General features: G+C 42.8%; 1 protein-coding gene across 1 annotated transcript; it reads left to right on the plus strand.

Annotated features, from left to right (window-relative positions):
* The first annotated feature begins 10188 nt into the window (after window positions 1–10188).
* Window positions 10189–14420, plus strand: egr1 (early growth response 1). The gene is made up of 2 exons (XM_079352411.1): window positions 10189–10905; window positions 11819–14420. Exons 1-2 carry the CDS (start codon window positions 10695–10697, stop codon window positions 13138–13140), a joined length of 1533 nt encoding a protein of 510 aa, XP_079208537.1. The 5' UTR covers window positions 10189–10694; the 3' UTR covers window positions 13141–14420.
* Window positions 14421–20813: the final 6393 nt, after the last annotated feature.

Below are 20813 nucleotides of genomic sequence, written 5' to 3' on the forward strand. Positions count from 1 at the left end.
GGAAGAAGAATTACTCCTCATAATGCTAGATGCTTAATACAGAAAGGTTTGACGTCACATATTGAGAAAAGTAGGTGTGTGAACGTAAAACATGTCAACAATTGCGGAGTGGGCCTGTTTAAGCGTGTTTACCTGCACCCACTCCATTCATCGTTTGGCCTCCGTGCCAGAGGAACAAGCTGTCGCACGCTTCTGCCACAAAGCATACAACAGTAACTCACCCTACTTTGCACCCAGTGCTGACAAAGCACAGCGTCACTGTTTCCGAAACCTCTCCTTCCACTTTTGCATCACCTTGCATGAAAAAAAAGAAAGAAAAATAGAACAGTCAGTTTGAACTGGCAGATCATATATCTTTGAAAGCAGAATAATATAGTAATATAGAAAAATCACTTAAAATAACTTTTTTAATCACAAAATGTTATAGTTCTCTGCCCATTATGTAGCCTAACATAAACATAAACCATGTTTCTTAATGTTATCTTGGTGTAAATAAAAGTGACTGAATTAGTTATTTAAAAGTAACACTCAGTGCAAAGAAAAGGAGAAAATATAACTAATACATTTCTAGACCTGCTGGTGTCGGCAAAGTCTAGCCCAAAAATATTTATTTGTCTGATTTTAAAGCAGAAACATAATAAAGAAACATTTTATATGTGGTTTTTCAAGATGGTCATCTTAGGACAACTCAGAAGATGAAGACTGTGTGTTTGCAGCCCCTCTCATTAAGTAGATAAGTGACTTAAATTGGATCACTTTATTAGTCTGGCTGGACTTAAACACGACCACAGAGTCTGGGATGTCTGAGCCACAGCCTCAGAACGAAAAAGAAACACACAGCTTCCTCTTTCCATCCAGCCGCCACGCTCTTCTCTTCCTCTCTCTCTCTGTGTTTTTTATTCTTCCTTTCACTCTGTCGTTTTCTCCGACTCAGCCCTGTGATATCACGGAGCAACGGATGTGATGTCACTTCCTGTTTGTTTGTTTTTTTTTCAAAGTGGCGCTGCCTGCAGCAGTTTACTGACAGCTGTGAGTGGAGCTGGAAACATGCAAATAAATGAGGTCAAAGGTCAGAGCGGGCTGATTGTTTTTTTAAGCCCTTGCAGTCACTTTTAAAAAGCAGCATTAGAGTCACTCACATTGTTTTCTTTTATTTGACATATGTATAATCTTTAGCTTATTGTTTGTGAGTTAATCTTTACTTTATAGGTATCTCATAATCCACATTTACAGCAGCACCGGTGCACAAATATATAAAAGTTAATATTTTTGGCCAAGCATGGCCACCTATCTGAAGGACATATAATACTGTTTGTAGATAAAAATATAGCCTGTATTACCTCTTCTGCTGAAAAAGGACTGACTCTGACTCCTTTTCCTCATCAGCTGCCACTAGTTGAGAGTCTCGTGGTGACAGACAGGCTGTGACACCCAGCCCTAGTAATAGAAGGCAATTATAAGCCCTGGCGAGAGCTGTGGCAATGGGGGAAAACTTTTATGCAGCCCCCCTCCTGGGGCGCTGACATGCAGACACACTGAAATTAATTGCTACAAAACATCAGCTTGACGCACACATGCATGAAGTCAAACTCCTGGAAAGGAGAAGAACGAAACAATACACATGATGCGACGCTGCATTGATGCTCGTGAAGAGGAAAAAGAAGAAGAAAGAGAAGCAGCGAAAAAAAAACCAAGTAGATCCCTTCCAACACATCATGTTTTCATCTAAATAAAGAAGCAAAAGACAATAGACTTGGGTACCTTGGAGACCAGGAGGACTATTTCTCCATGGCAACCAGTGTGGTGTGTGACAATGCCGCAGTGCGAGGGTTTGAACTGCTAAAGCTGTCTGGGAATGCAAAGATAGATGGGAGAGAAGAAGAGCGAGTGAGACCTATGGAGGGTTCGTAATGAGAACACACATTGCCACACACTCAATGCAAGAAGAATGAAAGTTACAACTTTGCAACTCACGTTATTCTCTTTTCTTTCTATCTTTAAGTCAACGCGGAGAGGACTCATGATCTCTTCTAAATTATTACATTAAGTCTGTTTATGTTTCCATCAGTGCACATCCAAATATTCTCACGTGTAAACATTTCTCCAGTGTTGCTATGGAGTTGTTCCTCTGTTTGGCTGTTAGAAAACTCAGCAGCATGTGGTCTTCAAGGAGATTTATTTTAATTGTGTGGTGTATTGTGGTCGAGACAGCGTCAGGCTATATGCTGGGTGTGTGCTGTCAGCACACTTGTGGATACATGCATACAGTATGTGTCGGGCCTGTGTGTGTGTGTGTGTGTGTGTGTGTGTGTTTGTCTTCGTAAAGCCTCGTGCTGTGTGTTTTGATTGCAAGACAAACTTAAAGGAACGTACTGGTTTGTGACCTTGTAGGAACCTGTGTCTGAATTCTTGTTAAAAGGTAGGCTACAGAATATTTTGAACCTCCTGTTTGATCAATCCCTCTCCTAAATGTGTTATAATCCCTAATTTAATAGAGATATGGTTCCCTAATCCGGAGTCTAGCAGCTGAAAGGAAAAGAAGGGGGGGTCAGCCGAGGATACTTAATGTCTTTTACAAACTGTGCACTACTGCAAGTCTCAACTCCGTCCTTACTAATTTCTCCTTGTCAGCATCAACCAACAACCATCATTGTGCAATCTCCTTTGTGTGTCTTTATTTTTATTTGCAGTGCGCATTATAGAAATTCATTACAGTGTCTGCCGCCAGCGTAGGCAGAAAAATATTCCCCCAGCTCAGCTGAACTCTCACCCTCCTTTAATGTAAACACCACTCCAGAGTCACGTTTCTCCCATTAAGGTAAATGCCTGCATTATGTATGAATCTGGTCTCCTTAATCCAGTTGCACAATTAACCTGCACACCCAGACATTTCCAAGTCCTTGCAACGAAGAGAGTCAACTTTGAACCTGCTAATTTGTAATAGATAATCTAAATTTAAAGAACTCGGGCAAATTACTTCACACTTACAGTATCATATAGCTCAAAGCTCCTGTGAGGACTTTTTAGCTGGTTATGGAACAGATTGACATTAATAAGGATGTCTCAATTAGGAGCTAACAAAGCGAACAAGAGCATCAGCCAGGGGATTGGCTATTTCTCAAAAGTTATTTTTAATGTCTGTTACCTTCACCATGACAGTGTTGGAAGATTGATCTCCAACACGCAGATCGGATGCCCGTTTATACCATTTCAGCTAAAACGATTTACACTGAGTTACACTTGTGTTAAAAAGACAGAAGGAGGATTTTTGTTAGATAATAGTACAGATTCGTGTACAGAGCAGGCTCCGCTGTAACATAAGAACTATCACAGTGTACAAAGAGTATCTTTAAGATGTTTATTGCCTGAATGCTTCAGAGTTTGAAATACCTACTGGCAAATCTTCAGTCCGAGTGACCCAAAGTGACATTTGGCCCCCTAGCCTCAACTCCTGAAAAACCCATTGTCCCATAAGCCAAATGCTTCTGACAGTTATTCATTTATTCATCCCCCTTTTCCTTCTTTTTTTTTTTTTCTTTTTTCCTTGGAAGCAAACAAGCAGTGTGAATGTTGTTTGTGGTTGTTCTGTGTCTGCCTCGTCAGCCGTCATGCCTGTTGACGTCTGGCACTCGGAGTTAAACGATTATTGTATGATTGTTAAAAGGTTGCAGGGCTTTCTGATGGAGAACTGTCTTCTCACCCCTGTAGGCTATCCCACATCGGCAGTCTCGAGCTGGGGTAGAGGGGAGGCGGCAGAGGAGGTAGAGGGGCTTACCTGAATCAACCTGTCGTACCTGCCCTGAGGCCCACCTGCCAACAACCCAGCGACAGCCGCTTTCTCTTTCGCTCTCTTTCTGCCTCAGCTTCTCCATCACTTCCTCTATATCTCTCCTCATCTGTTTATCTCTCTGCCTCTAAAATGCTATGCTCTGTCACTTTTCCTCAGCTCCAACACCACAAAACAAATATCTCTCACCTTAGCAGATGTGCAGCGCTTACTGTCATCTTCACTTCACAGCAATTTATTGGGAGCAGCTTTAGCCATTGGACCTAAGGAGACTATTTGTCTTGGCAACTTCTGATGTGACTCAAAACTCAAATAAACTCTGGAGAGCAACTTAAAGGTGCGTGTGTGTGTGTGTGTGTGTGTGTGTGTGTGTGTGTGTGTGTGTGTGTGTGTGTGTGTGTGTGTGTGTGTGTGTGTATGTTTTAGTATGTGTGTGTGTGTGTGTGTGTGTGTGTGTGTGTGTGTGTGTGTGTGTGTGTGTGTGTGTGTGTGTGTGTGTAAGTTGTTTACACAGGTCATCCTTTAAAAGAACGGGTGAGTTTCAGCTTTACTTTACTAAATCTTCAGTAGCTCTGGTTTTTGTATTTATAGCTTTTGGTCCAGAGAGAAAAAAGACAAAAACCAAACCATCTCTGCCTTTCTTACACTTTTCTCAATAAATGTCAAGGTCCAAGGAGGGAGCAAGGGTGATGGCGTGACTGTCTGATGCAATAATAAACCCACGCTCGTCCACATAAACAGATGTGGACTGGCTGAGCTCCATTTGACTGTGGACTAAAGCAAAGTTTAAATTCCAGACCAAAAATCTGAAGACTGTAGTAGAATAAAAACAGGTCTGTGAGTCTAAATGTTTTCTGTCTGCCCCGTGTACGTATGCAACATGAGTCACACCAAAACATGTTGGCTAAAGACAACAAACCAGTCGCAGCTCTGTCTGGATGCTGAAGCCACATCTTTTTGCCTCCCAAGCTCCTTCCTGTCTGTCTCTGTGTCCATGTGAGGACGTCAGCAGGCTGAGGAGCAGTCAGTTTGTCAGCTCAGTCACCAGCCAATAAGAAGCCTTGGTGCTGGTGCAATGTGCAACAACCAATCAGTTTATGAGAAGTTTTAAATGTATTTAGTCCTGTCCTCTCCTCCATAAAAAGAATTAAGATGACATTCTTTTATTTCAGTAAAATAACTTCATCACAAAGTCATATGACTGGCATACAAAATACAATCTAGCAATATGATTACCAAATATTACATTACTGAATTGTTCATTTTGTGCATACTGTAAGTTTTTTTGGGTTTTTTTTAGCTCTAATTGTAGTTGCTTGTTTTAACTACTTCTGTGTTCAGTTTGTAGTTTATTGGTTCCTTAAGGTTCTAAGGGTTTACGTGGTGACATGGTGCAGGTAAGAAAAGTTCTGCTATACTCACATTATTATTGTTGTGCTTTATGTTTTAAAAATGTCTACACTAACATGTTTGACAGATAAAATGAGATTTTTTGTGACAGTATGTTACACTGGTGGAGGTCAGGTGGCTAAGTGGATTTTACGTCACCAATGCACGTAATGCAGAGCTTGAAGCAAGTGGTCCATGTTTGAATCCGAATTCCCAACACACTCTTTACAGAATTTTCCACTCTATCCACTGTCTTGTGTTTTTAATAAAGGAGACTTACAATTTTGACAACAAGGGCCACCAAAATCATGAAATAAATATTCTTCACAAAAGATCATTACCTTTATACCCCAACAGAATTATGAAAAATCATCTGGCTTTACAAAAGTTTACACAGTATTGCAACATGACTATATCTCAAAATAAGAAATGTTCTTTCTATCAGACTTTACATATCTGGGCAGGTAAATTTAATAGTACCTCCAAATAGTTATTTTCTGTAGCAAAAGTTATCATCATCTTTCTTTTTTTTTTCTAAGATAGTGCATCAGTTTCAAGGCCCACAATCACAGAAATAATAAATTCTTTCAAACAGAAGAAGTCACCCGCAGATATGACCTATAATACATTAGTTCTGTCAACATGCTGGCGTCCTGCCGCCCACAGATTCTGGTCTACACCACTCAGACAAACAGAAAAGTGTTTTGTGGCAACCTTTAAATGTTACCAGTTGCTGCACTGTGACTGCTGTGTGGTTTGGGGAAGCCCCTTCTTTTCAGCCCCTCGGTGACTCATCGGGAGCTAAAAGGTCAGAGGTCAGATCTTTTGTCGAGCATCAAACAAACAGTCCACGGGCTCAGTGAGTCACACGTCCTCCGGTGGGAGACATGTTGGGTATATGTGTCTCTGTCACCTACCACCCTGAGGAGGCAACAACAGGCAGATGAGCAGATAGGGTGGCTATTCGATGCCGAGGCCTGTTTCTGTGTGATACACTTACACCAAAGCTTGAGGGGAGAGAGGGACGCCTGAAGCAACTGACGAGTGTCACAGATTGTTTTTCAAACATTACCAGTGCCTAAAGCTTCATTACATCACCTCCCAGAGTAAAATAAAACTCATAATCTCACTCACAGTATAATAATAAACGGCTAACTCGAGTCGGCCTCATTCCTTAAAAAAAAATCTGGCTACTTCACTGCAGCAACAGGTGGTGCTCTGTAATCTTTTGTCTTGTAATGTAAAGGATAAGATTTCACTAAGTGAGCCAAAGTTTATGATGACTGGTACTCTGAATGGTGGTGTCAAGTATTTAGACAGACAGACGGCGCTGAATGTCTTCATCCATGGTTGTTTCATGAATCCCTTTAGATCCATTTGGCTTTTCATGCACGTCAATTAGTCGGCAGATTTCTCCACGACCCCTTTCACTCTGCCAGCTTCCTCAATGTTTCCAACAGATTTGATCCTCCGAACGCCACTTCGCCTTTACAACGCGCATCTTGCTCTGCATGTAAAAAGGTCAGGCCGCACACACCCACAGGCGTCGCTTTAAGAGCTGGGAGAAAAAAATGACATTTATAAAATATGCTGCTTTCATGTTCTCCCTCTCTATGTCTTCTCTCTATGTCTTTATGACTGTGGGGCTAATATTCAAACTGTCACTCTGCCCAAGACCATCAGGCTTCCACTCTGCTCCCATTTAATTATCAACCCTGTGTGCTTTACAGACCCCCAAACACATCACAGCTAAATTTCTTTTTTTTAATCATTGAACAGTCCACCACTCTCATCCCTTAGCCAAAAAACATGAAAAGCTTCATCTGTGCTCCAAAATAATCTCTCTCTCTCTCTCTCTCTCTCTCTCTCTCTCTCTCACTCTCTCTCTCTCTCTCTCTCTCTCTCTCTCTGTCTCTCTCTCTCTCTCTCTCTCTCTCTCTCTCTCTCTCTCTGTCTCTCTCTCTCTCTCTCTCTCTTATGCAACATGCAGGATTTAGTAACTGTAAATATCCATCCTCTAATCTAGGTCCGCCCATCATGGGAGCACATAAAGCTGTACACACCTGTATGCTAATGCAGAGGGATTGCACCACTGGTCGCAGTGGGAGGCCCGATAGGTGAGGAGGTGTGACAGAAGAGCAGGAGTGTCTGACTGCCTGTCTCCCTCTCTGTCAGTCTTTGCAGTCTCCCTGCCTGCTGCTGACAAATGACAGCACAGAGCTTGGTATTTGCTCCCACGTACAGTATGTAGGTGTGAGGATTCTCTTTTGGTCTCTCTATTTTCTATTTTTCTATCGCCCTCACCCTCCCTTTGCACCTTTTCCATTTTTTCCCGGCCTCCATCTCCCTGATATCCACAGTAAAACAACTCTATTAGTCCACTCTCTCTCCCCTCTGTCTTTATTTTTGTGTTCCAACTCCACCTCCTCTCTTCTTCATTTCCACCTCCTCTCTCATTTTTGGCTTCCCTATACCTACTTCTTTGTCTTTTCAATGTGGCAAATTGAGGCATGATTCAATATCAAGCATTGCTTCCTTAGTGAGTGAGTGTGTGTGTGTTTATGTGAAGAGGGGCATTATGGCTGCGTAGGTAAAGGGAGAGCCTTTATTTCTCTCCTGCTGCACAGTTTCATCAGGCGAGGACTCCTCTGGTTTTGTGTGGGCAGCAGGGGAAAGCACACTAAGGAGACTGAACCAGCTGACCCAAACTTACATGTAACAGAGCTCGCATCATGCACAAACAAACACACACACAGATTAATTCTCCTTCCCCTGCCCTTACAGCATCTGCTTCCACCCCCTTCACGCATCCGAGTGAGGGGAGGCCCAAACAGCCGCTGTGAACTGTTTATCATCTTTATTACTTTATTACTTTTCTGACAGTTTCCCTAACCTGATTTTATTACTTTGTCATCAGATGATGAGCTTTCTCATCTGCTCTCTCTCTCTCTCTGCTCTTTCTTCTTTGCTTTGCCACCGATTTATCGACCTTGGTAAGTGATGCATGACAGCTGCGAGGGATGCAGACAGGAGTTTAGATTTGACACAACAACTTCACCACGGTCCTCGATGAAACTCTACGGCATCATATCCTGAGCTTTTGGTATTTGCTTCTTCTTTCTCCCAACTAAAAGACCTGTAGAAGAGGACATCTCCCTCACAGGAAAACATCTAGTTTTTAGACTGAATATGTGCAGTTGGAGTCCAGGCTCCCTCCTCAAATACAGCACCAATGTGCTGTGTTTTAGTTAATCTAAAAGTGATTATATCTGATCTTTTATATATATTTGACTGTTTGAATAAACAGCATTGCACATTCTCAAGCTGTGCTTTCTACTTCAGGCTTATTTGGATTTTGTGAAGGAGACTGTGCTCCAGATCATCCATAATAAATGACTGAATGTTGCTATCAGTCTAATAGGGGTAAACAGAGATTTGCCAGAGGCTGAATGGGAAACGCCTGGGAGAATATAAGACCAAAAACCTTCTGTGTTTATCTATAAGCCTATCTATTTATAGTATCTTGCAGGAGTCACTTACACCTGTAGGTGAAGGGAAGATGGATGTTTAAGGTGTTATGAAACAGTATAGGTCTATATAAAGTCTTTATCAGATTATATTTGAAGTCTTACCTGCATCACCTCTTTTTTTCTCTCACTCTTTCATCCTCTCTTGGGCCACCTTAGTGTCCTGCCCACGATGTTTCCCAATGAGGTTGCTCGCATATAGATCCAGTCAGCAGCAAGGGAAACGCATTGATTTCCCGTCAGCATCCACCGAGCGTTGCTGGCGCGCCTACCGAGGCTGGAGCAGCCGGGGGAACATCGGCATCCCGCAGGCGTCCTGGCAGCCCCTCGCAGTGTTGTTAATGCGGCCCATTAGGCCGCTGAGTGGCAGAGAGATTCCCCGAATATTGAGCCGGGGACACCCCTCAATTAGACGCATCGCCCCGCACCTCGTCAGCATCCGCGCCTATCACCTCTCATTAATCAATGACACAGCCGAGAGAGATGCAAAGTTAATTTAGAGGAACTTTGCAACCAGCCAGCAGTTTGTGCAGTCTTATAGTTGTAAGTTTATTGCTTAAACGGACTCACTTTTATGTAATATTAAACAATAGTACGTGTTGGCTTGTTTTTCTGCATAATCAATACACTTGCCTTTATTGTATTATAGTATTAAAGCCTTCAGCGCACTCCTTTTTAAAGATTTAGTCCTATTAGGTTGCCTATGTGAAGGTGTAATCACCAAACACGGAATGAAAATAGGTTCCAAATTAAAAAAGAAAGCTTTAAGTCAATGAAAAATAGTGAATTGTTATTTCTTCTTTGGTTGGACTGTATGCGATGTTTGTCGTAAATACACGGACTTGTTTTTATTTGTGATTTAAACATGTTTGAGTCTTATTTAGTGCGTAAACACACACGTCTTACGCTCGTTGACAAAATAAAGAACCCGAGTTTTTTCTGATGCTCACATTGTTCCTCACAGCGCAGTGTTAGAGTAGAGCTACAGCTGTGTTTTATAGCAGGGAAGCAGGATTCTGCTGCTGACATTAGTTATTGTGAGCGCAGGACATGATTTGCACTCCAGCCTCTCATTCACTGCCAAGCAGCGATCAGCGCTGCCTCAGGAAGTTCCAAATAAGGACAGGGAAATGGAAACCCACCGGAATAGGTCCTTATGTAGTCACGACCTTATAAGGCACGGCGGAGCCGGGCTTTCCGGCAGCAGAGCTGCCTGCTGCACAGATGGGAAATCCAAATCAAATCTACGGGACGGCAGGGAGAGAGAAAGAATTATGCTGTTGTCTGAAGAAGCCGTTCTGCTATGAAGACACGTCGATTCAGGACAGAGGAAGAGAGCCGTTGTCCCTGCAATTTACTGCGAGAGCTTAATATAAAGTCTCTCCTCTCTGCTTTCCCCCAGGCCAGCGTCATGAGTCCTCCACTGCAGTGACTAAATATGGGCTTCCTCCGTTCCTAATATGGACATCTACGTCACGGCAAGAGGGTATAAAAGGAGCGGGGAAACCTCTCAGCACAGAGAGAGCCCTGAGAGCCCACAAGAGCAACTGTAGAGCAGAGATAGATAGACAAACACATAGAAGTCCCTTTCCGAGAAACATCACAACAAACAAAAAAGCAATTTCAAAACAACATTCGTCCAAGAAGGTCAAAACCTGATTGGATAAGTTATTTAATAAATCAGGATTAATTTGCTGATTAATTCTGTTGAATATAGGGAATGAGTATAAATGACACTTTTGATTTTTTCTGAAAAGACAAGTGGATCTTTACTCATCTCTGAAAGAGAAAAAACAAGAGGACAGCTGGAGAACAGAAGAGACGGAGCATCTTCTCAGCATCAGCAGAAGTGTGCAGCAGCGCTCCCTGAGCTGAGCTAAGTGATTTCCTCCACCTGTGAAGCAACGCTCCTCCAGAGTGCACCCAGCCTCTCTGTCGTCCTCAGCAGCTCTAGCGCAGCCTCAGCCCTGTAGTCACAGCACCAGCAGAGGATGGCTGCAGCCAAGACCGAGATGATTCTCCCAACCCTGCAGATCTCAGAGCCCCTGAGCTTCCCTCACTCCCCAATGGATAACTACCCCAAGCTGGAAGAGGTGATGATGCTCAGCTCTGCAGGGACACCCTTCCTGACTGCCTCGGCACCCGAAGGTGCAGGCTTCGGCTCAGGAGAGCCAGGAGAACAGTATGACCACCTTGCTGGAGGTAAGAGCAGATTTTTCTGTGGTTCTCTTTGCTGCATGTAAAAATAAACTAAACATGAGATGAGATTTGCAGAGCTTTATCAAACTAAGAAAAGAGTTAAAAGCAATAAAGGGCTACACAGCATAACATGAAATTAATGCTTTGCTGTGCATGATTTACACACATCAAAAAATTCTACAACTACAGCCTACATTTAAGTTTAAATTCTGTATTTCTAAATATTCATTAGTTTATTTGCCTTGCTTGTGTGTAGAAATGTCATACTTCAAAGTACATGGTGTCGACAAGGAAAACTTTAAATTTAAGCTGAGTGGATACTAAATATTCTGACAAAATTACCAATGAATAAAAACAGGGAGTTAAAAAAAAATTGGACTTAATACTAATTTATTGATAGCTCTTAATCCTGTTGGTTCTCAGAGGACTCAAACACTGATCCGTCACCGCATGCCTCTAGACACTCCTACAGCTCAATTCAAATTGCATTCCTAAAACCAGCTGAACTGCAGTTTTGGTAATCAATTGCCTCGGGCTCTGTGATGGGCTTCAAGAATGTGAGTGAGTGAGTGTGAGTTTGTGTGTGTCTGTGTGTGTGTTCGTGAGCAAGACAGACAAAATGAAAGAAAGATAGAGTGAAAGCTGAGGTAAATGACAGTATGGAAATCTTGCACAGCAGCTCTTGTTGAGGTGTGCAAGAGGCAGTTTAAAGTTTGAGGGGTGAACACTGTTGGGGTGTGCTTGTGTGTGTGTGGTGTTTAGGGTGGCGGGTTCCCTGTGTGGGCACCTGATAGGTCCGTCACAGAAGAGAGGGGCGACACACTGTCCACTGCGCTGTCAGGATTCCCTCTCTCTTCCCCTCTCTGAATATCGACAGTCTGATTAATGTCTCTCTCTCTCTCTGTGCTCTCTACAGATACGTTACCTGATATCCCCTTCAACTGTGAGAAGCAAGTCACAGAGCAGACCTACTCCACTCAGAGGCTGCCCCCCATCTCCTACACAGGACGCTTCACCCTGGAGCCCGCAACCACCTGCAGTAACAGCCTCTGGGCCGAGCCCATCCTGGGCCTGTTCACAGGTCTGATGGGGAATATTGCCCCCAGCTCCAGCTCTTCCTCAACGGCCTCACAGACCACCTCGTCCTCCTCCTCATCTATCCCTTCCTCCTCCACTTCTTCTACCTCCTCCTCCTCTCAGAGCTCCAGTCTCAGTTCCTCCATCCACCACAGCGAGCCAAACCCCATCTATTCAGCTGCCCCCACTTACTCCAGTCACAACTCTGACATCTTCCCAGACCAGGGCCAGGCTTTTCCTGGCTCAGCTGGAGCGGTGCAGTATCCTCCTCCTGCCTACCCCAACGGCAAGACGTGCAACACCAGCTTCCCTGTTCCCATGATCCCAGACTACCTGTTCCCTCAGCAGCAGGGTGAGATTAGCCTGGTGTCCCCGGACCAGAAGCCCTTTCAGAGTCAGTCCAGTCAGCCCTCACTCACCCCTCTGTCCACCATCAAGGCCTTTGCCACCCAGACTGGTTCCCAGGACATAAAGGGTGTCTATCAGTCCCAGTTGATCAAGCCCAGGGGTATGCGCAAGTACCCCACCAGGCCAAGTAAAACCCCTCCTCACGAGAGGCCCTACGCCTGCCCGGTTGAGACCTGTGACCGCCGCTTCTCGCGCTCTGATGAGCTGACTCGTCACATCCGCATCCACACCGGCCAGAAACCCTTCCAGTGCCGCATCTGCATGCGCAACTTCAGCCGCAGTGACCACTTGACAACACACATCCGCACTCACACCGGCGAGAAGCCATTCGCCTGTGAGATCTGTGGACGCAAGTTTGCCCGCAGTGACGAGAGAAAGAGGCACACAAAGATCCACCTCCGGCAGAAGGACAAGAAAGCGGAAAAAGCGGGAGCGGTAGCAGTAACAGCAGCATCCGTATCAGCTGCTTCACCTGCCTCCAGCTACCCGTCACCCATCACTTCTTACCCCTCTCCTGTGTCCTCTTACCCCTCTCCTGTCACCTCCTGCTACTCCTCTCCCGTCCACACTTCCTATCCGTCGCCTTCCGTGGCCACCACCTACCCATCAGTGTCCATGTCCACCACCTTTCAGTCCCAGGTCGCTTCCCCCTTCCACTCCTCAGTTGCCTCCAACATCTACAGCTCCCCCATCCCCACCCCTCTATCAGACATGCAGACCACTCTCTCCCCAAGGACAATCGAGATTTGCTAAGAGAGAGCAAAAAAAAAAACTTTCTTCAGTCTCCCCACACCTCTCCTTCCTAAAGGTTCTTTGAGAGGAATGAAATCAGCATCAAAAGACTTTGTTTTCCCCTCCAAAAAAGCACTTTTCTGCTCCTTGTGCAGTGTTAGGTGAATCTCCAGTTTCGTCTGAAAGTGAGAAAGAGACGCATGTCAAGAACTGGGCAAAGACAATAGAAGATAAAAGGGAGTTTTATTTCTGGCTCTGTAAAACAAATGCAGCACTTCAAATGTATACGGAACTCAAGAGATAGAGAGAAGAAACGTGCACTGACAGTTGTCTGCTATTAGGTACAGAAAGACAAAGGGACAAACAGATCGGCAGCAGTTGTGGTGCTAAAGCACGTCCGCCCTTGCAGGCTCTCACATAGTGCAAAAGACATTGAATGATATACATAAGCTATCATATATGTATATTGTACATGTGCCATGTTTCGTTTTTATCATTCTTTGGTACCATTGATGTGAAAAATGATTTGCATATTTGCATTGTATTATTTGAAGTGAGCAGGGCCATATTTTATACATACTTTCTCTATTATGTAGTGATGATGCTGTGATACATTTTGACATTGTTTGGAAAAAAAAGCACTTAAGTATTCAAGCATGAGTAAGAGTGATGTTATTTTATGTTTGTAAATATCATCCACTGGTACTATCTCTTTCTCTCTTGCTCACATGTGACATATCGCTTGGTTGTATGGAAAAATAGAGAGAAGGAAAAAACAGAAAAAAAAAAAAACCAACGAAACAAGACAAAACACTCCTGTTATTTGGTGCCTTTTGTGAAGCCTTGCTGGTGTTGTGACTCGGCTGCGCGCAAGAAAGAGAGGATGCACTGCATCTCGCCTTAAGGGTTGAGGGAATATTTTTGTTACAGAATGTAAGTCGAACTCAGAGGAAGGAAAAGGGGACGAGCTGTGGGGGCACCGCTTCATTTCATTCGAATGTAAGCAAAAAAGGAGAAAAATTCTATAGTATATTTTTGTAAAACTGAAGTGTAAATATCCACATCTTCAAGAGCTGGAATGTTGAAGTTACCTACTGAGTAGGCATGGGATTCTTTTGTATGTTATATACATGCAGTTCATTATTTTGTGGTTATCTTTATTTTGTATTTGTGTTTGTTAAAACAAGTGACTGTTTCTGGCTTCTAAACACATTGAATGCGCTTAACTGCCAATGGGATATTTGGTGTACAAGATATCCTCCCAGAAATGAAATATGAATAAAAATATGAATATATAAGTACATTTGTTTTCATTCTTAATTGTGATGCTTTTTATCCCACCATTTCATAAAGATTTTTTTATTACTTTTTGCCTCACATGTTAACTGTTAACTTCAGATTATGAGTGGATTTATACCACAACATCACATCACAAAGAGTCACCCCATTTTGAGGAAAATATGAAACTATGGAAAGCCTCTATTTAAATCACTGGTCTCCAATTGAATCTTATATTAAAGATAACACAGATGCATGACTACCATGCCTATAAACACTGAAGATGGAAATTCTTATCTAGATCCAACATGCTCTTGAAGATATTAAACTCATCTTAATTTCCATTTCATTTCAGATTTTATGATATAAACTGGCCCTAACTGATGAGTACACAGACTTCCAACAAATTGATCCTGAGGCAAAGTTGCAAAACATATTGATTTTATTCCTTTTCTGTGTGCTGTTAGAGGAATGATCTGTTGGAGAGTGGCATTTTAAAACTGTGCTTAGACATGTGCAGGGTTATTTTAACAGAGTGCAGGTGAAATCCATCACATGATAATTACCTTCTTTTCCGCAAATGTGATCGGTGAGAAGCTGTCGCCTCGAAGGGAAGCACACAATTGGGCAGAATGTGTGTAGGTTAGACTGAATTGATGCACGGGTGTAGCTGAAGAGAACTAGCCCTGAAGGTTTAACTGCTGTTTCTTTTGGTATTCCAAGCAGAATATAATAACAGCCTCGTCGCACAGTCATTATTCATCCACCACTGGTCCCTGGGCAAGGAATTCTTGCTTCATGCTTGAGAATGGAAATAAAACAGCTTTGGTTTTTTAAACCTATATAGACAAGAACAATCCCAAGTTTTTCTCTTGGAGCAATTTCATGTTGTGAAATGCATACTGTACACCAAAATACTCACAAATGCAAACACAGCTAAAATAGAATGAGGTAAAACAGAAAGAAGAGAGAGAGACGGAGGGAGAAGGAAAATAATTAAGATAATTGGTCTCCTGATCCCAAATTGACTTTCCAAATTGGGGCTGATGAGCTGTGTGTGTATCTGTGTTTGCTTGTGTGCACATGTATGCATGATGCATCTTTGCATGATTTACAAAGCCATTGTATAGACTGACTGATGCAGTTGTTTCCTGCTGTGTGTCTGCATGTGATGCAGTGTGAAATCTGTCGTGTTATCTGCCGTTGTTCAGCCATATCAGCCGTTGTTCCGCTCTGTGTGACTCTTTTTAAAACTCTGGGTTGCCATGAAAGAGATCTATACGTGGACACCAGGCTCTTAACTTTTAATGTGTGTCCACATAAGTGAAAATGTAAAATGTAAAAATTGTCAAATTAGTTGAATAAAATCTACCTCATGACGTATGACGTTGATCTTTACAGTTGATTCCCTGTTTGATTATTATTGCCTTAACGTAATCTCTCTGGCGTCTACAACAAACAAAACAAGAAAACACATTTAAGCATCACGCAACAATCAACAGTCAATCTTCAACAAACTAAAAAAAAACGCAAACAAAGCTAAGCTCCTTAGCATTCATCGTGTGACCCTTATGGTTAGTAATTGTTCCAGATTAATTCAGCATTAATCTCAGTCCAAATGCAAAATGTCATATGGAGCCAATTTTTTCAACCCAAACAATTGTCATTCTTAATTTCCCCTCTATAACTGATTGCATTTGTGATCTTGGTAAAATATAGCAATTTTTTCCAGTTTTCCACAGCTCTAAATTTCCCCTTTTAAAATAGGATCTAGGCAACGTCCTGTTTACCACAACATGAAGAGACAAAGATCTCCTGAGTACATAGGTTATATTGAGACAGCATGTACAGGATCAGGCAACATCATGATGTCTTTTGTCACTATGGCAGTGAAGAGTGAAACAAGCAGCTGAGCTTCAGATGACCAGATTGCATGACAGGTTGAATTACCTTTAGTATTTTGTGGCTGCAGTGTTAAATCTATAAGAAGTTAAATTATCTTTAATTGTTAGTAGTGATGCGTTCTTCTCAGAGGCATAGTTAGCCTTTTTTTATTACAACAAACCTCAGACCGCTTTCACTGAAAAAAAATTCTGAAATCTATTACTTCCTGTCATTGTTAGCAACAATATTTTGGTCACTGGTAGCAGACCAACAAAAAATAAGCAGCTTTTGCATCATAACTTATTCCTAAATTTACAACTCTTTTACTCAATGTACAAACCACAGGCTGTGCTTCTCTCAGCCTGAGACAATATTTTAGCGAGCAATGTCACAGTCCATAACAATAAGACACACAGACATTATTCCTCACAGTACCATTGAACTGTGTTGTCCATCACTTCCTCCTACTCTTATTCGAGACTCGTCTCCACTTATCAAAGCTTGCGTTGAGGGAGGTGTGAGAGGAGCTCATGAGGAGTCGGGGGTGCAGTTGCGTTGTGGCTTCACTCTGTTGTAACCCACAATGGAGCCACCTCACGCTACCCAACGGGCTTCCACTTCAAGAGCCCTGGCTTTGTTCAAAAATGTATTTGTTCTCTTATTCTTTTTGGGAACTGTGTAAAACAAAAAAGGACGAATGGCGAATAGAACCATTCTCTCTCTCTCCCTCCCTATCCACCCTCCAAACCCCGTCCCACATACTTCCTCTCTCCCTCTCCATCTCTACCTCGTTCACCCTCTAGTACATATTTTGCAGGAGATGCTAATGATCTCCCCCCTCTGTATTCTGATGCAAGGTCTGTCTACACTTTTCCCTTTCATCCACATACAAATGTGCTCTTATTGCCTCTTCGCCCTCAGGCTTTTTAAGATGCCTTTTTGAAATATGCCGTTTGATAAGCACATCATTGGCCAAGTCCCCACAGTGATTAGAGACCTCTTTAATGTGAGCAAGTTAGAGAGTGAATGAGTGGCTCCGGGGCCGGCAGCTATCCCTTCTCCTGTGCCCTCGACCCTTGACATCTCCTGGGCCGCTGGGGAGTGACCAATATCATGAGGGACAACCCGAAGCCTGGCATAGCACACACACCGTCAGCCGTTTTCTGTTTCCACATGGAGATGAAGCACGGGACGAAAGGCACTGGAGATTCTCCTTCTTAGAGACATCGTACTGTATGCTGGAAGGCTCCATTCTTGTACTTTATCACAGGGATGTGACAGGAGGACTGCTCTCTAATGTCTTTTAAATATGCTCCATTGATCTTGTGTTCAGAGCCCCTCTTTGCCTCACTGGGATTGTTCTTTTTTTTTATCTCACTGCCAATAGGGATGGTGATACAGTCGTCAGGTGCTTTCTCCTTTTCTGCCTCTTGCACTCGACACCTGTTGAGTCTTTTGGGATAAGTAGGTTATATTTAAACTGCTTGATTTCCAGACTCCTTATGGTTATATTTCAGGTAGATTGCAGCATTTAAAAGAATCAGTGTTCAGGAAACGTACTTGGCGTATCACAGAGTGAAACAAATGTCAGACCTAAAGTGCAACTACGACAAACGTGACCAAAACGAGCAGTCCATTAACGTTCAATGACCTCCTCGTGCTGTGCACAGACCTGACCGAGAACGGATGCTCTGCCTTGCACACCAGGACACACAGGCAAATCATTAATAATAAAGAAGCCACACATTTGTTTTCATATTTCTGGGTTAAGATCATAATATTAACAGTCTATGGTGAAGATGTGTGAAACTTTCGAATGTGCTTTTGCTGTTTCAAAAACACACGAGATGTAACAGCAGCACAACTCGCAAGCAGCTTTGAAATTATTTGCAGCACACAAAAGAGTTTTTTGACGTATCGCTTCCACAATAATCTACAGGTGTCCTGGCAACTTTAGCTCTACTTAATAAGCCATGCTTGTTTGAAGTACATGGCTTTGAACAGACAACAAAACAGTGCATGCTTAAGTACCTCCAAATATGACACCTCTTCAACTCAGCATCAAGTACACTACAGCTTCAAAAAAAGCCACCTGGGTGGCTCTGAAATGCAAACAGGCCCTCATAAGTCTTTATGTGTTAAGGATAGTAAGTGGGCTTGAGTTGTTTTCTTTTTTGACTGGAGCGTGCGATTCCTGAGTGTTGCGTAAATAAATGCAGTCATGGCTCTCAGAGACTTGTCTGTTTGTATCAGACGGTTGAATGTTCTGCAGCAGATGGCTTTCTGAAGCTAATTAGAAGGGTTTCGTTTGCATTATGAACGACAACAAACCCTAAATAACAACATCACAAACAAAATAATAAATGGAAATGTATACATGGAAGGCTTGTGTAATTTGTTTTTCAATTCTCAGAAATAGTAGGTGAGAACAGTGTGATTTAGCAGAAAAACAATAATTTCTACACTGTCTTGTTCCCAACCACACAATTCTGCATTTGTCTTTGACATATTATTATTCCTCGTGGGCAGCAGGGATGCTTTTCGGGGTCACTGATTTGCTTGACCGATAGTTCAAGAGTTTACAACAACCGCACACTTGTCACAACAGCTCAGATTAGAGGTGAGAGCTACAATGTTTAAACTATGTGAGTGTGTGCGAGAATACATGTGAGGGAGTGCTGTTGATTTAAGATTTAATAGAACCAAACTCATATTTGGCTTTCATGGACATATTCTTGGCTATTTAGCTATTTAGACATACACTGTATATGAGGAGCACTGTTACAACCTCTGCCACACATATTTGTATGTTCAACTGGTGGGCTAAATCAGACCCTTGTACAATCACAAATCTTGCCCTTTAAACATTTATCTCTGACTTGGGTTGAAAAAAAAGTTTTCACTAAACAGGCAGTGTCAGTGAATAAAGGTGTTTCTGAACTGAAAGAAAAATATCATAAATGACACATTGTGTATATTAAATACATCTATTGTATTTTACGGTTGGTTAACTCTGTTTCTTAGCTCAAAGATCTAAGAGTGTTTACCTGAAGATAAAAGGATGCCAATTTTTTTTTTATTTAGTACCCAAACTATGTCTAATATTAAGAGGCAGCCGATCACAACTAGAGTATCCTTGTTCTAAACCCCTAGTTAGCTCTGATTTTGTGTGAGTGTTTAAGTTAAAACATAATGGGCCATTCATGGCACTGTGCTTGAGTATGAACTACTTAATGAAATTAGATTAATAAAGTTCAAACAAAACCAACTTTCCACCTGCAGTTACAGATCAGGGCCCCCTGCATGCGTCTAACTTTGAAACATCAAAAGCGGAGAAACAGAGACTTAAAACACAATCTGTGTCAGCCGTCTCCACCCCTGCCTTCCAGATGTGCCCTACAGTGACTTCACCACCTGTCATTCAAAAGGCGGAGGCCAGGTGTTTGATCCTACATGGTGGCCACCTGTTCTGAGACACACACACACACACACACACACACACACACACACACACACACACACACACACACACACACACACACACACACACACACACACACACACACACAATCCTGCAAGTGCTCTGCTTTTCCACAGAACATCAGCACTGCCCACAACCTAATCCAGCCCTGTGTATTTTCCCAAAGATAAGCCCTAACCCATTTATTAGGTAATACCTGTTGGTATGAGTGGATGATAAATAATGTAATCTGCCATGGATAGGCAGCTTTAGTCACACAACTGAATGGAGAAAAACAATATCATTGGTTCAGGACTACCAGCGGAGGAAAGAAATCTCTGTCCCACTGTATTGTAATTTTGACTTGCTGACAATGGAACTGTGTGTTGTCGCCGCTTGGCTTGGATAATACAGTAGCAGGTATTACAGAAGCTTGTCATCTGGGTGCTGCTGAGCTTCATTTGAAAGCATAATCAGCAAATGTGTGCATTGGATAGAGAATGAGCAAAACAGGTGTGTGTGTGTGTGTGTGTGTGTGTGTGTGTGTGTGTGTGTGTGTGTGTGTGTGAGTGAGTGTATTCATAGTATACTGTAGATACATGTGTGCCATTTACAGGTGCCTAAGCACCAAAACCATAAGGTGTTATCAGTCTCAGGGGTGACAGCTTGATCACCAGGGAGAATATGACATGAGAATTAGGGAGGAGGAAGAGGAGGGATACGGTGCACGTGTATCATCATCTGGCCAGGTTTCCTTTCCCGCCCCCTCACTACAGCTGTCCTCCACGTCTGATGAAAGCCTTGAGCTGCTATATTTGTCCCACAATGATGAGGTGGAACTAATGGGCACTTTTACACCAACTGATGTCATCAGTGCGCTGTGTCTGGGGAACAGGAGGGTGCAAGCGACCAGGATACCTGCAGGGAGCTTTAGTCGTCCATCGGCACATGCACGTTATATAAACAGCTTGCATCATAGACGCGCTTGTTTTCTGTCAAGTATTGTCGGGGGAAAATCATTCCTCAAGGGTCTGACAACGTTTAGTTAAACTTTTGGGGAGCTTTCCTATAA

The sequence above is a fragment of the Symphodus melops genome (assembly GCF_947650265.1).
Source record: "Symphodus melops genome assembly, chromosome: 9".
NCBI classification, from domain to species: Eukaryota; Metazoa; Chordata; class Actinopteri; order Labriformes; family Labridae; genus Symphodus; species Symphodus melops.